This window comes from Chrysemys picta, chromosome 1 (genome assembly GCF_011386835.1).
Source record: "Chrysemys picta bellii isolate R12L10 chromosome 1, ASM1138683v2, whole genome shotgun sequence".
Taxonomy (NCBI): domain Eukaryota; kingdom Metazoa; phylum Chordata; order Testudines; family Emydidae; genus Chrysemys; species Chrysemys picta.
The window spans coordinates 253,312,355-253,327,160 of NC_088791.1; the positions used below are offsets into that span (position 1 = coordinate 253,312,355).

Consider the following 14,806-nt stretch of genomic DNA (forward strand, 5'->3'; position numbering starts at 1 on the left):
GGTGTTGGTCCTACTTTGAGCAGGGGATTGGAAGAGACCTCAGGAGATCATCTAGTCCAACGCTAATATTCTATAATTCTATGTTCAGCAATTAGCACAATCAGGCTCTAATCCTGATTGGGGCCTTGGCTACCACAATCAAATATGTAAAAAAAAAAACAGCATGCTGCACATACCATCTGAATCACTCTCTTCAGACTGTGATTTCCTTTGCACTCTTGCCTCATTAGGATTTGCTATTTCTGGAGTGACTGAAAGTGAATGCTGTAGCTCAGAAGTATTCTTTTCCGCTTTTGATAAAACATACTCTACATTTTCAGATTCCCCGTTCTTGGAAATTTCTGTAGTTTCTGAGTGAATCAGAGCTACTGAAGTGGTCTGTGTTTTGGAACTTAATGGTTTCTGCATGCAAATATTCATATTTTCTTGCAGAGAACTTGAGTCCATTTTTGCAGGGTCTTGTTTGTCTTCTGTCTCTTCTTTATCTAGTCTAATGATTTCAGCGGAGGAGTCATTTTTAACACAAGGTGTGCATACACCTTTAGGTACAGGGATTAGAAAAAAATCTGACTGACTTTTTTGGTCGGATTCACCATCTTGCATAAGGACTGTGTTTGTTGAAAGAATTGTAGGTAAAAGTAGTGGCTCCTTTCCATCCTTAATTTTAGGAACCTCATCTTCCTCATCTGAACTACTAATAAGATCCTTCACCCCTGACATCTCCATTCGTGTTCTATCAGCACTAGTGGTAATAACTGCTCTGACATCATCACCACCACCACATAGAGCTTGCTGAATAGCCTGTAGTGTTCTTGGTGATACATTGCCTTCAACTATACCGGGGCAGAGAGTGACTTGGTCCAAATTCAGCTGCCTTTTATCTTCATCCTCTGGCTCCTCTTCTGAGCTGCTTTCTAACATAGCTGCCTGTATAGCAAGCAAAGTTCTGGGAGAAGGTGGTGCTCCAACTGCATTGCTAGCCTTCTCTGTCTTTAACTTTTCAGGTGAAGGTGGTTTGGTACTAGCATTCATTTCATTATGTATTTTATCAGGTATATTATATTTAGGTCCTGTGGAAGAATGCCCAACTGAAAGAGTTTCTAAGTGTGTACTGGTGGCTTCCTTTACTTGAATACCTGAAAAAGAAAAAGACTGCTAAGTTTCTTCAAACATAACTGTATATATATTCTTTTTCTGCTATAATGAATTGGATTTAAAATCATAAGAAGTTGGTGGTTGATAACCAAGTCTTTTATTGCTCTATTTCTCTGCAATGCAATAATTAAGCTTAGTGTTATAGTTCATCATACTGAAAGTATCAACTACAGTAAACTCTTATCCGGCACTTGACCAACCAGCAAGCTCTATAAACTGGCATTTCTGATCTACACTGAAAGTCTGGTTTAGAATGTGGTTGGTGCAGGGCCGGCAGGGGGCTGTGGCATGGGAGGAGATGCAGGGCATACTCTGGGAGAGAGTTTGGGTCCGGGAGGGAGCTTGGAGCAGGGGGTTGGAGCACGGGAGGGGCTCAGGATGCCGGATGGAGGAGGCACTCACCTCCGGCGAATCCCCATCCCTGCTGTTGCTGGAGGAGGCGTGGCCAGGCAGCTCTGCAGGCATGCTGCCTCCATCTCCGAGCGCTGACTCCGCGGCTCCCAGAACATTGGCCGGGAACCTCGGCCAATGGGAGCTTCGAGAGGGTGGAGCCTGCAGACAGAGGCAGCATGCCTGCTTGCAAAGCTACCTGGCTGCACCTCCAGCAGGAGCAGCAGGGATGGGGAGCTGCTTGCGGGGAGCCGCCAGAGCTGAGCACCCCCTCGTCTGGCACCCTGAGCCCCCTCCCAAGCCCCCTCCCAGACCCAAACTCCCTTCCAGAGCCCATGCTTCGCAGCCCCTCCCATGCCCCTGCCCCACATCCCAAACCCCTCCCTCTGAGTTAACCAGCATTTTTAAATTTACTGACACCCCCCATTTCCCCAGTATGCTGGTTAAAAAAGATTTCACAGGAAACTCAGATTTCTCAACAGTATATTCAAGACAGACAGCAATACAGAGTGCCTAAACCAAGTGAGAAATGTCAGGAAGTAAAGAGATAACATTACAATACCTTTTATCAGAATGTAGTGAGAAGTATCTTCAGAGACTACCCTCTTGCTTTCCACTTCTTTCATGAAGCCCCCCTCATTTTCATATTGGGTTTGGATATGGCCTGAGTCCTGCTGACTCATCTCTTTTTCCACATTTTCTATGTATCGATTGAGGTTGTTTTTTTTAAGCAAACCCTTAAGTTGGTATTGTGAGAAGTCATTGGACTCCTTAAACAAACAAAACAAAAGCTTAAAATTAAACATGAAATGAGCCAAAATCTATTTAAATAAAATGCAATTGCTGAATTTTTGAGACAAATGTATTCATTGGGCTCTTGAGGAAAGGACTGTGTTACCAAAAAAATAAAATAAAAAAATTCTCTACATCTCATCACTTTAAGACACAGGACATTTTTCTGTTACTGACTGCAATGTCACAAGGGACTAACATATTAACACAGGATAAAAATAGGTTAATTATTATGACAGACTGATAATACTCTGTAATATCCTGAACCTTATGGAATGAAGATATAGTTTAACTTATTTAATAAAGTTTATCAAATTAGAGGTAACACCTTTGGTGTACACTCTATTAAAAATGCAATTGTGTATGTGTTACTGTGACACTGCAAATACCTTCTCTCATGGGGGGTGGGGGGAGTCCTAATGTACTTCCTCTATTATGAGCCCTCCTGGAGATAGATAGATAGATAAATCTATATCTATATCTAATTTCCAACTGGATTCTCCAGGGACCAACTGTCAAAGAAAGGGGTTTTGGATTTAAAAAAAAAACCCTGGTTTTAAACCCCCGACCCATATAGGGCCCTGATTCTTAGGATAGGGTTCCAAGGGCTGGGCCTGCCAGAATCCAGGTTAGGGTTGCAGTTAATTCTGGTAAGCTTAATCACATGCGTATAGGTTCCTTTTGTTTGTTTTTTATTATGTTTTACCTTAAGAATAAAATAGACTTGCACAGGATGTGCTATAGGATAACATAACTGTTGACAATCACTCTGTTATCAGTCTCTGAAGAGAAACCAAGCAGACGTCTTTAGGCAACCTGTCTGTGCTGGGAAATAGACAGTGGACTGTGCAGCTTGGGAATACCATGGTCAGAAGGGAGAGAGATGCAGGTCACCCCCCAGAAAGGTAACAGTTGGAAGCAGTCAGTGGATGCCCTTGCTGTACCACTGAAGGGAAATATAGATGCAGCTGCCCTGGAACTGTGACATTGTTTAATGCTATTATTTTAAATATGCTTAGGAACATTGTTTAACTTCACTGATACCTCTCTTACGTGACCAGCAAAAACTGATCATTTAAAAGAGATGGTCCATAACTCAAGAGCAAATAAAATTATAATGGAACCCACATTGGGGTGACTTAAATGTGGTTGCCTATTACGACGTCTATCCTGGCAGGTTTCAATGCCAGCTGCCATCTAAACAGTCCTATTAAGCTTTAAAATATAGTTGTGCTCTCAAAATAGGATTTTGAAAATGGCACTGCAGGGTTCCTGTTATCTCTTAATGACTTTTTACACATTTGCTTAATTTACAAATAAAAAAAAACATATTTCCCAAATTCCAGCTCTGCATGCAACTTGGGATCTGGAAGTGAAGTTGTTTTCTTTCTACCTGACTTATCATAAATAATAAGATTCACTAAGTTCCAATTACAGAATAATTCCGGTGGTGATGCATGAGCCACAATGCAAGAATGGGCAAATTATAAAGCAATCTTGGCTCCGCAATTCTAACAGAAGTCAGAAACTAAAACTCTGAATACATATAGAAAGCAAGTTTGTTGAGAACCATTACCCCGACATTTTTGTGCAGTCACTTTTCTGACATACCAGCAGGAGTTAGGATTTCTTGATATGAGATACCAATGCAGTCTTCATTGGCACTAATGGCAGCAGTTTCTATCCTACTGGCTTTAAAAAAGCTGATGGATTTTTTAAAATTTTACCTCTGGCATTGTCTCAAATAATGTTCTTCGTCGCTTTGTAAACTCCTTTATGTCTGTTAGGATTTCATGTTTCACTTCTGGAGGCAGACTGCTGAAGTCTTCTGATTCAATGTCTACAGAATGAGGATTGTCAAAGAATTCTTCCTGTAAAAAATGAAACAACTTACAAGCACTGATTTCATATAACCAACGCAACAAACATACATAAAGTCACTTATAACCAAATGGAAACTCAAATATACAGTATTTAGTCTCTCAAAGCAGAAGTTAGTACAACAAGGCTTTTATTTAAGGCTGTCAAGAGGTGAAAAACAATCATGCGGTTAAAAGCATTAATCGTGCAATTAATCGCATTGTTAAACAATAATGGAATACATGTATACATTTTCAAATATATGGATTTAAATTACAACAGAATACTAAGTGTACAGTGCTCACTTTATATTTATTTTTATTACAAATATATGCACTGTAAAAAACAAAAGAAATAGTATTTTTCAATTCACCTAACACAAGGACTGTAATGTAATCTCTATCATGAAAGTTGAACTTACAAATGTAGAATTATGTACAAAAAAAACCCTGCATTCAAAAATAAACAATAAAATATGAATCTTTAGTACATCTGACACGTAAATATCTTGTGACACAGGCTACAACAGTGCCATTTGAATGCTTGTTCTCACTTTCAAGTGACATTGTAATTAAGAAGTAGGCAGCATTATCTCCCATAAATGTAAACAAACTTGTTTCTCTTAGCGATTGTCTGAACAAGAAATAAGACTGAGTGGACTTGTAGGCTCTAGAGTTTTACGTTGCTTTGTTTTTGAATGCAGTTACGTAACAAAACAAAAAAACCTACATTTGTAAGTTGCACTTTCATGATCAAGAGATTGCACTACAGTACTTGTATGAGGTGAATTGAAAAATGCTATTTCTTTTATCATTTTTACATTGCAAATATTGGTAATAAAAATATAAAGTGAGCACTGCACGCTTTGTATTCTATGTTGTAATTGAAATTGATGCATTTGAAAATGTAGAAAACCTCTACAAATATTTAATACATTTCAATTGGTATTCTATTGTTTAACAGTGCGATTAATCACGATTAATTATTGGTCCTTAGACAGGCAATCCTATGTTGACACCAGGAATTAAGTGTGGTACGTCTACACACCCCAAACCAGTATATTTGTTGGTTCTTCTTGTTAATATTATCCATTTGAAGTGAGTGATTGAAAAATTTCACAATTACGAAGATATTCAAATGCAGTTACCTGCAATATTTTTTTTTGGCTCATTCTCTCTTCCCACTCTTTTTCATCCTCGTCTTCTGAACTAAAATTACAAAAGTAATCAAGGTGGACAAAAAGGAAGCCGTAGGGTTTTTTAAACAAATGTACCAATAAAGTTTTTTATAATTAGCAAAATAGAATTAACTTACTGCTTGCTTATGAACAGGAAAACTAAGAAACTAACTAATCTGTAATGTATAATTAAAAAAAAGATACAGGCTAGCAGAAAAGATGGAGAGGAACTGGATGGGATACAACGATCATCACTAAAGTCATGATTGTCACAGAGGTCAAAGAATCCGTGACTTCCAGAGATCTCCATGACATTGGGGCACCACAGCAGACCAGCCGCCAGCAGCAGGACCCCCCCAAGCTGCCCAGACGCCATGACCTGTCCATGACTTTTACTAGAAATAACCATGACAAAAATCAAAGCCTTAAATCACCACTACTGGGTAACGAGATACTCAGTCAAGTCTGAACCAGGTCAGTTATGACAGTTATTTGGAGGCCTCATTCTGATTCTTAGCACAGAAATAGCTACATTAAAAAACTAACAACATAAAAGGTACTCCTGCTGGTTACTCTGATCAGAAAAGGGGCCAACTGAATAGGCCCTGAAACTGATCTAGCCTTCTCATCTTCAGAAGTCACTTCAGATCAGGGTGGAGGCACATGTACAGGTTGGTGCAGGAAAGCTTGCTCTACCAGTCACTTCCATAATAGATACAACAGAGGGCTTCCAGCTCCAGGGCTATCAACCCCGCCTCTTTCATGAAAACAAAGAAAACTTAAAATAAATAGCAGCAGGTAAATACAGTTTGCATCCCATGGAGGAACACTCTAGGACAAAGTAGATTTATCAACAATCTCAAAAACAGCATTAAAAACTTTCAATATGGATTTTAACATCTCAGACTGAGCTACTTGTCTTAGCATTGCTTACCTCTTTTTTTCTTCCTCTTGTAAAGAAGACAATACATACATATCATCAATTTCTTCTCTTCGAACTTGTGAAATGCTGGGCAGTGCTTCATTGCTTAAGAAAAAAATTGAAAGAGTTATTAATATCTAAGCAAAAACTGACACAAACAAGAGGAAAATAATACTTTTGCCCTTGCCTTTTGCCTGTTAAAGCCGTTTTGATAGCCTGTCTTTTCAGGAAAGTTTTCAAGAGTTTTTCGGTAGTTTTCTTAGAGTCACTGACTGCCAATTCTTTTCTTTGTCTTCGTTTAGCCTGCGAACATGAAATGAGTAACATCAGATTTCACTAAAAGGATATTTCTTGTTAACGGAAGATATTTTTCAAATGAATTACTCTTATTATAAGCTGTAAATTGAGAAACTGTAGTGACAGATTTTTTTTTTAATAAAAAGAATGGTTCTCATATTAATGGACATGAGCTTTCCATATTATGCCTGCATAAATATCAGAAACTAGATCATTATCTATAAAAGAGCCCAATCCTGCAATCTTTTCTCATTGACTTCCAGTTTTAAAATTGGTATCTTGGAAGCTGCTAGACTTTTCCTCCTCCCTCATGGTTATCACAAATCTGCTATGATCATATACATATCTGGAACCTACAGCATCTCAGAAGGGTTTTTCCTGGGTTTTGAAAAGGTTTTTTTTTTTTTTTAAGATTTCCTGCTTTCTAAGAAAAAGAGGAGAGGCAAATCACATAATAGTAACACATTTCCTTGTTTAAATTAATCAGAATTAAATAAAAGTTCTTTGAAAAAAATTAACTTTAGTACTAATCATTTTATAAAAAATAGAACAGATGAATGATCCAGTTTTCTAATAATATGGAGATATACCTATCTCATAGAATTGGAAAGGACCCCGAAAGGTCATTGAGTCCAGCCCCCTTCCTTCACTAGCAGGACTAAGTACTGCTTTTGCCCCAGATTCCTAAGTGCCCCCCTCAAGGGCTGAACTCACAACCCTGGGTTTAGCAGGCCAATGCTCAAACCACCAAGCTACACTTATAGATTCATAGATTCTAGAACTGGAAGGGACCTCGAGAGGTCATCAAGTCCAGTCCCCTGCCCGCATGGCAGGACCAAATACAGTCTAGACCATCCCTGATAGACATTTATCTAACCTACTCTTAAATACCTCCAGAGATGGAGATTCCACAACCTCCCTAGGCAATTTATTCCAGTGTTTAACCACCCTGACAGTTAGGAACTTTTTCCTAATGTCCAACCTAAACCTCCCTTGCTGCAGTTTAAGCCCATTGCTTCTTGTTCTATCCTTAGAGGCGAAGGTGAACAAGTTTTCTCCCTCCTCCTTATGACACCCTTTTAGATACCTGAAAACTGCTATCATGTCCCCTCTCAGTCATCTCTTTTCTAAACTAAACAAACCCAATTCTTTCAGCCTTCCTTCATAGGTCATGTTCTCAAGACCTTTAATCATTCTTGTTGTTCTTCTCTGGACCCTCTCCAATTTCTCCACATCTTTCTTGAAATGTGGTGCCCAGAACTGGACACAATACTCCAGCTGAGGACTAACCAGAGCAGAGTAGAAGAAGAAGAAGAAACCTTGCAGGACATGGCAAGCATTGTTCCCTGCGAGAGATGTGCTGGAATGAGTAAAATAATTCCTCACCCCAATCACAAATAAGTTCCAATCTTTATAGGGCTTTTTTTTTTCATAATTGCAAAGGTATTAAAACAGGAAAGGATTATGAAATGAAAATCATCTACTACTAAACTGGGTTAGCCCAGGTTCATTATATAGGTACTTGTGAAATTATAACTGACTTCTAATACAGAGTGTACTTCATTTAAACAATTGAGAAGAATGGTGGATTCTTGTCATGCTCAATGTCTGAATTTTTTTAACTAACCTTGTAAACTGCACACAGTCTGCACACTTCCCTGCCACTGCTATCTTCATTCTTCCTCTCCTACTTCCTCTTTTCAGACTTCTTGTGTCTTGTCTTAATTTAAGGTTCAGTCCTACAACTGATTCTGTGCAGACAACCCCCTCTACTAGGCCCCATTAACTTCAATCTCCAGAAGTATCCTCATTAAATTAATGGAGAGCCCATGCAGGGACAAGGTCCATCACATAATGTCAGTTGCCTGGTCAGAGGCCACTGATTTGACCTGCACAGTACCTAGCACAAAGGACCCCCAAACTTGTGGGACACAATCATTCCGGAGTACAAAATATATCGGAAGGACAGAACAAATCGTGCAGGGGGGTAGTGGCACTATATATGAAAGAAAATGTAGACTCAAATGAAGTAAAAATCTTAAGTGAATCCACATGTTCCATAGATAGTAATTTCATGCTCTAATAAGAATATAACATTAGGGATCTATTATCGACCACCTGACCAGGACAATGATAGTGATGATGAAATGCTAAGGGAAATTAGAGAGGCTATCAAAATTAAGAACTCAATAATAGTGGGGGATTTCAATTATCCCCATATTGACTGGGTACATGTCACCTCAGGACGAAATGCAGAGACAAAATTTCTCGATACTTTAAATGACTGCTTCTTGGAGCAGCTGGTACAGGAACCCACAAGGGGAAAGGCAACTCTCAATTTAGTTCTGAGTGGAGCGCAGGATCTGGTCCAAGAGGTGACTATAACAGGACCGCTTGGAAATAGTGACAATATAATAACATTTAACATCCCTGTGGTGGGAAGAACATCTCAACAGCCCAGCACTGTGGCATTTAATTTAAAAAAAGGGGAACTATGCAAAAATGAGAGGGTTAAACAGAAATTAAAAGGTACAGTGACTAAAGTGAAATCCCTGCAAGCTGCATGGATGCTTTTTAATAGAGGCCCAACTTAAATGTATACCCCAAATTAAGAAACACGGTAAAAGAACTAAAAAAGAGCCACTGTGGCTTAACAATCATGTAAAAGAAGCAATGAGGTAAAAAGGCATCTTTTAAAACATGGAAGTCAAATCCTAGTGAGGTAAATAGAAAGGAGCATAAACACTGCCCAATTAAGGGTAAAAATGTAATAAGAAAAGCCAAAGAGGAGTTTGAAGAACGGCTAGCCAAAAACTCAAAAGGTAATAAAATATTTTTTATGTACATCAGAAGCTGGAAGCCTGTTAAACAACCAGTGGGGCCCCTTGATGATCATTGAGATACAAAAGGAGCGCTTAAAGACGATAAAATCATTGCGGAGAAACTAAATGGATCCTTTGCTTCAGTCTTCACGGCTGAGGATGTTAGGGAGATTCCCAAACCTGAGCCAGCTTTTGTAGATGACAAATCTGAGGAACTGTCACAGATTGAAGTGTCACTAGAGGAGGTTTTGGAATTAATTGATAGCATTCACCAGATGCCATTCACCCAAGAGTTCTGAAAGAACTCAAATGTGAAGTTGCGGAACTATTAACTAGGGTTTGTAAACTGTCCTTTAAATCAGCTTCTGTACCCAATGACTGGAAGATAGCTAATGTAACGCCAATATTTAAAAAGGTGATCCCGGCAATTACAGATCAGTAAGTCGAACATCAGTACCGGGCAAATTAGTTGAAACAATAGTAAAGAATAAAATTGTCAGACACATAGAAGAATATAAATTGTTGGGCAAAAGTCAACATGGTTTCTGTAAAGGGAAATTGTGTCTTACTAATCTATTAGAGTTCTTTTGAAAGGGTCAAACATACATGTGGACAAGGGGGATCCAGTGGACATAGTGTACTTAGATTTCCAGAAAGCCTTTGACAAGGTCCCTCACCAAAGGCTCTTACATAAATTAAGTTGTCATGGGATAAAAGGGAAGGTCCTTTAATGGATTGAGAACTGGTTAAAAGACAGGGAACAAAGGGTAGAAATAAATGGTAAATACTCAGAATGGAGAGGGGTAACTAGTGGCGTTCCCCAAGGGTCAATCCTAGAACCAATCCTATTCAACTTATTCATAAATGATCTGGAGAAAGGGGTAAAAAGTGAGGTGGCAAAGTTTGCAGATGATACTAAACTGCTCAAGCTAGTTAGGACCAAAGCAGACTGTGAAGAACTTCAAAAAGATCTCACAAAACTAAGGGTACGTCTATACTTACCCGCTGGTTCGGTGGCAAGCAATTGATCTTCTGGGATAGATTTATCACGTCTTGTCTAGACGCGATAAATCGATCCCGGAAGTGCTCGCTGTCGACGCCGGTAATCCTGCTCCGCGAGAGGAGTAGGCGGAGTCGACGGGGGAGCCTGCCTGCCGCATGTGGACCCGTGGTAAGTACCTTTAAGTTCGAACTAAGATACTTCGACAGCTACGTTATTCACATAGCTGAAGTTGCATATCTTAGTTCGAACTGGGGGTTTAGTGTGGATCAGCCCTAAGTGATTGGGCAACAAAATGGCAAATGAAATTTAATGTGGATAAATGTAAAGTAATGCACATTGGAAAAAATAACCCCAACTATACATACAATATGATGGGGGCTAATTTAGCTACAACGAATCAGGAGAGGGATCTTGGAGTCATTGTGGATAGTTCTCTGAAGACGTCCACGCAGTGTGCAGAGGCGGTCAAAAAAGCAAACAGGATGTTAGGAATCATTAAAAAGGGGATAGTGAATAAGATGGAGAATATCTTATTGCCCTTATAAAAACTGATGGTACGCCCACATCTTGAATACTGCGTACATATAAACTGTGGTCACCTCATCTCAAAAAAGATATACTGGCACTAGAAAAGGTTCAGAGAAGGGAAACTAAAATGATTAGGGGTTTGGAACAGGTCCCATATGAAGAGAGATTAAAGAGGCTAGGACTTTTCAGCTTGGAAAAGAGGAGACTATGGGGGGATATGATAGAGTGATGTGGACAAAGTAGATAAGGAAAAGTTATTTACTTATTCCCATAATATAAGAACTAGGGGCCACCAAATGAAATTAATGGGCAGCAAGTTTAAACACAAATAAAAGGAAGTTCTTCTTCACACAGCGCACAGTCAACTTGTGGAACTCCTTGCCTGAGGAAGTTGTGAAGGCTAGGGCTTTAACAGCGTTTAAAAGAGAACTGGATAAATTCATAGAAGTTAAGTCCATTAATGGCTATTAGCCAGGATGGGTAAGAAATGGTGTCCCTAGACTCTGTTTGTCAGAGGGTGGAGATGGATGGCAGGAGAGAGATCACTTGATCATTACCTGTTAGGTTCACTCCCTCTGGGGCACCTGGCACTGGCCACTGTCGGTAGATAGGATACTGGGCTAGATGGACCTTTGGTCTGACCCAGTACGGCCGTTCTTATGTTATGTTCTTATGTAAACTTAATGAGATTTCTGCACACTTCTGTACAACAAACCACAGCAGTGATTCACCATGTAAATTATCTTTATAAACTTGAGATGAAAATGTATCAAACTTACCAACCCAGGCACAAAATCTACTTGCTCACCATTTAGTTTATCATCAAAAATCATTGTGGTAATTATAGATTTTACTCACTCATTTAAAGATACACATGCCCAGTCAAGTGAGAAACTAGAATTTTTGAGATTGGTTTAAATATATCAATTCACCTGCATGAGCACAGTAATTAAACATTATAATCTGATCTTTAAACTAGAATTATGCATATGTTCATGCAGAAACAATGTATAAGAGGAGCCTTTGTTTCTGCACTTACTGTTGCGGATTTAAGGCTCATTCCTGCTCTTACTGACATTAGTGGCAGAATTGCCATTCACTACAAAGATGCAGGACTGGGCACCTACCCTATAAACTTTCCTATTGATAAATCTCCATCTTATTTAGCACCAGAAGGAACATAACATAAAATTACTCAAAAAAAAAATACGAACCAAAGTTTGCCTCTTCAGTAGTGGTGCCTCTCCATCAAAAACGAAGACAGGCCGGATTCGAAAAAATAACAACTTGCAGAGTCGATGGAACAAAGTGAGTAGGTGAGCATTTTGTGTGGTGTTACCATAACGGTCCCTTGCTCCTTTTACCGCTTGATTCAACCAAATGCTAATATCTTTAAGGGCAGTTAAGAGAAAAAAAATGTCTAGTCTTACAAGCACATTTCATAATGTTAACCATGCAATGAACAAACAATATTAAATTTATTTAAGTCTAAATCTTGTCTACTGTTCCAAGCCCAAGTAGCTAGGTTTGTATACAAGAAGCCAGTTGATCCTCCAATGAATAGTGAAAACGGGAGAGGAAAGAATTCTTAACACCATACCCAAGCCAAAGAGCAGCAATGGAGTCACTCTGCAATCAACACAACAACCCTCACTGCTTCTGTAAGTGAATGAATTGTAATAGCTTCCCAGTTTTCATCCATGTTAACAAGGTGATTTGAACTGATTTTTCCTAACCCAGAAGATAGGCATTAGTTTCCCCTTTTTTGTATTCTAGTTCAAATGACTGTCAGTACTGTGGACATCAGATGAGCTTATGAAACACAGACTCCTATAACCTGTCATTTGTTTGTGTAAGGAATCTAGAACAATAAAGGCACAAGTTTAATTATTGTTTGTTCTTATTTATCATCCCTTGATTCCTACATTTTTACTAGTAATCCTTGAAGTCAAACCATGAAGATAACTAAGATTATAAGGCATTGAAACTACCACTATAGGATAATAAAAATAAAATACACAGAATTTTGGCAAGGGTTCATTTTTGTTCCAAAAAAGAGACACCTTCATTTTCTAAAGAGGTGTCCTATGCATGCTCTGATAAATTTTCAGCCAGTATATCTGTCCTAAGCAAAACTGTTATAGAATCCCACTCCCTTTGGCCCCATTTAGAGTGCTGAAACAAATATGCTTTGCGACCATGCGCTGATGCTCAGATGATGAGTGTGGCATAAGTGGTTTATATAGCATTTATCTATTTATTTTTTTAAAAACTCAGCCATATCCAAATTAAGTTATACCGGTTTGGCCAGCCAGGTAGGCCAGACCATGCCATGTTATAAATGAGGGTTTTTTTAAAAAAAACCTAACCTATGTTCCTGAGCTAATGCAGGGTTTTGAAATTCCTCTCTGTACCATTTGGCTAAACTGCAGTGTAACTCATTTCAGTCTGAACCATGACTTTAATATAGAGACTTAGAATGTGTCTTTGATAACACTGAAAAGCCTTTTATTAACAGACTGCACTTTAATGTGTAGAAAAACTTCAGGAACAGAGCTAGGGTCAATCAGATGCAGCATTCCACCTCATCCTCTTTTGGCATGAGCCAAAGGCGAAACCCTACATACAGAATTAATTCAGTCCCTTTCAGCTTTGCACACCCTTTACTGGAACATTTCCTTCTACATTTGTGCGTAAGATATAAAGACCAAACTGGTTAAAGCACTCCTTGCCACTTGATCTTTCCAATCATAAGATTTCATCTGTCAAACTCACAGGGTCTATACCTGTACCATGCCTAGTCGTAGCGGATTGTTTTGGTAAGGTCAATTCAGGATATTTCTGCATCTTTTCACAATAGGACAGATGGACCAGCATGTTTCAGCAACAGTAGGTCAACTCAAGGTTTTAAGGATACCAACAGCAAGAATTTTTCCTTCCAAAGTTTCTGGGTTTATCGGTCTTCCAGAGCATTCAAGCAGTTTCCAAAGTCCTTGAACTCCCATTGTTCTTCCTTACTTACTTTGATGAAAAATAATCTATGAGGAAAAGTTGTAAATATTTACTTTATGGTGCAAAGAACCTTGTTTATGAAAACAAAAGGTTTGTTATTAATACAACATTTATAAACAGCAAAAAGTGTGTTTAGAAGACCCTGCTGTACAGTACTGTGTTAAATGTAAACTACTACAAAAATAAAGGGAAAGTTAAAAAGTTTTGACAAGGTAAAGAAACTGTTTTTGTGCTTGTTTCATTTAAATTAAAATGGTTAAAAGCAGCATTTTTCTTTTGCACAGTAAAGGTTCAAAGCAGTATTAAGTCAATGTTCAGTTGTAACCTTTTGAAAGAACAACCATAAAGTTTTGTTCAGAGTTATGAACATTTCAGAGTTATGAACAACCTCCATTCCCAAGGTGTTCGTAACTCTGAGGTTCTAATGTATATACAAATTATTAGCATAAACCATAATCTTGAGTCTATGTTCAATACTGCCCTGAGCAGCGTTGGAAGGGAGGCATGGAGCTGAACAAAACCTGGCAGTTCTGGCTGGTGAGGATGCTCACTTGAGGGTGGCTGGTGGATAGCTGGGTACCAATGGAGGAATCTAAGTAGGAAGCTAGGTGGGTGGAGGTTAGGGATGCTGAAAAACAAATGATACTGGGGATTTGGGGACCAAGCGTGTTGATGGTCATGGGGAACAAGGGATACTGTAGCTAGGTGGGAGCCTGGTGTGGGAAACCACTGGGAAGCTAGGGGCCAGTATTAGGCCTCATCTTATCTGCTGCTGTTGCACTTCCTCCTCCAGCTGCTCATTCCTGGCCCTGGTCAAACAGAAGGAACAGCAAAAAAGGCGGCAATTA

The 14,806-nt window shown here is 39.0% G+C and overlaps 1 protein-coding gene across 1 annotated transcript in view; it reads right to left on the minus strand.

The window, feature by feature from the left end:
* Positions 1-14,806, minus strand: part of LOC101935754 (DNA excision repair protein ERCC-5) — a 78,796-nt gene that overhangs the window by 22,494 nt on the left and 41,496 nt on the right. Inside the window, exons 12-19 of the mRNA XM_065581201.1 lie at positions 13,864-13,959; positions 12,161-12,336; positions 6,484-6,599; positions 6,309-6,401; positions 5,345-5,405; positions 4,065-4,208; positions 2,108-2,315; positions 177-1,136 (exon numbers count right to left, since the gene is read on the minus strand). Coding sequence (XP_065437273.1) covers positions 177-1,136; positions 2,108-2,315; positions 4,065-4,208; positions 5,345-5,405; positions 6,309-6,401; positions 6,484-6,599; positions 12,161-12,336; positions 13,864-13,959 — 1,854 coding nt within the window. The remainder of the gene's footprint in view (positions 1-176; positions 1,137-2,107; positions 2,316-4,064; positions 4,209-5,344; positions 5,406-6,308; positions 6,402-6,483; positions 6,600-12,160; positions 12,337-13,863; positions 13,960-14,806) is intronic.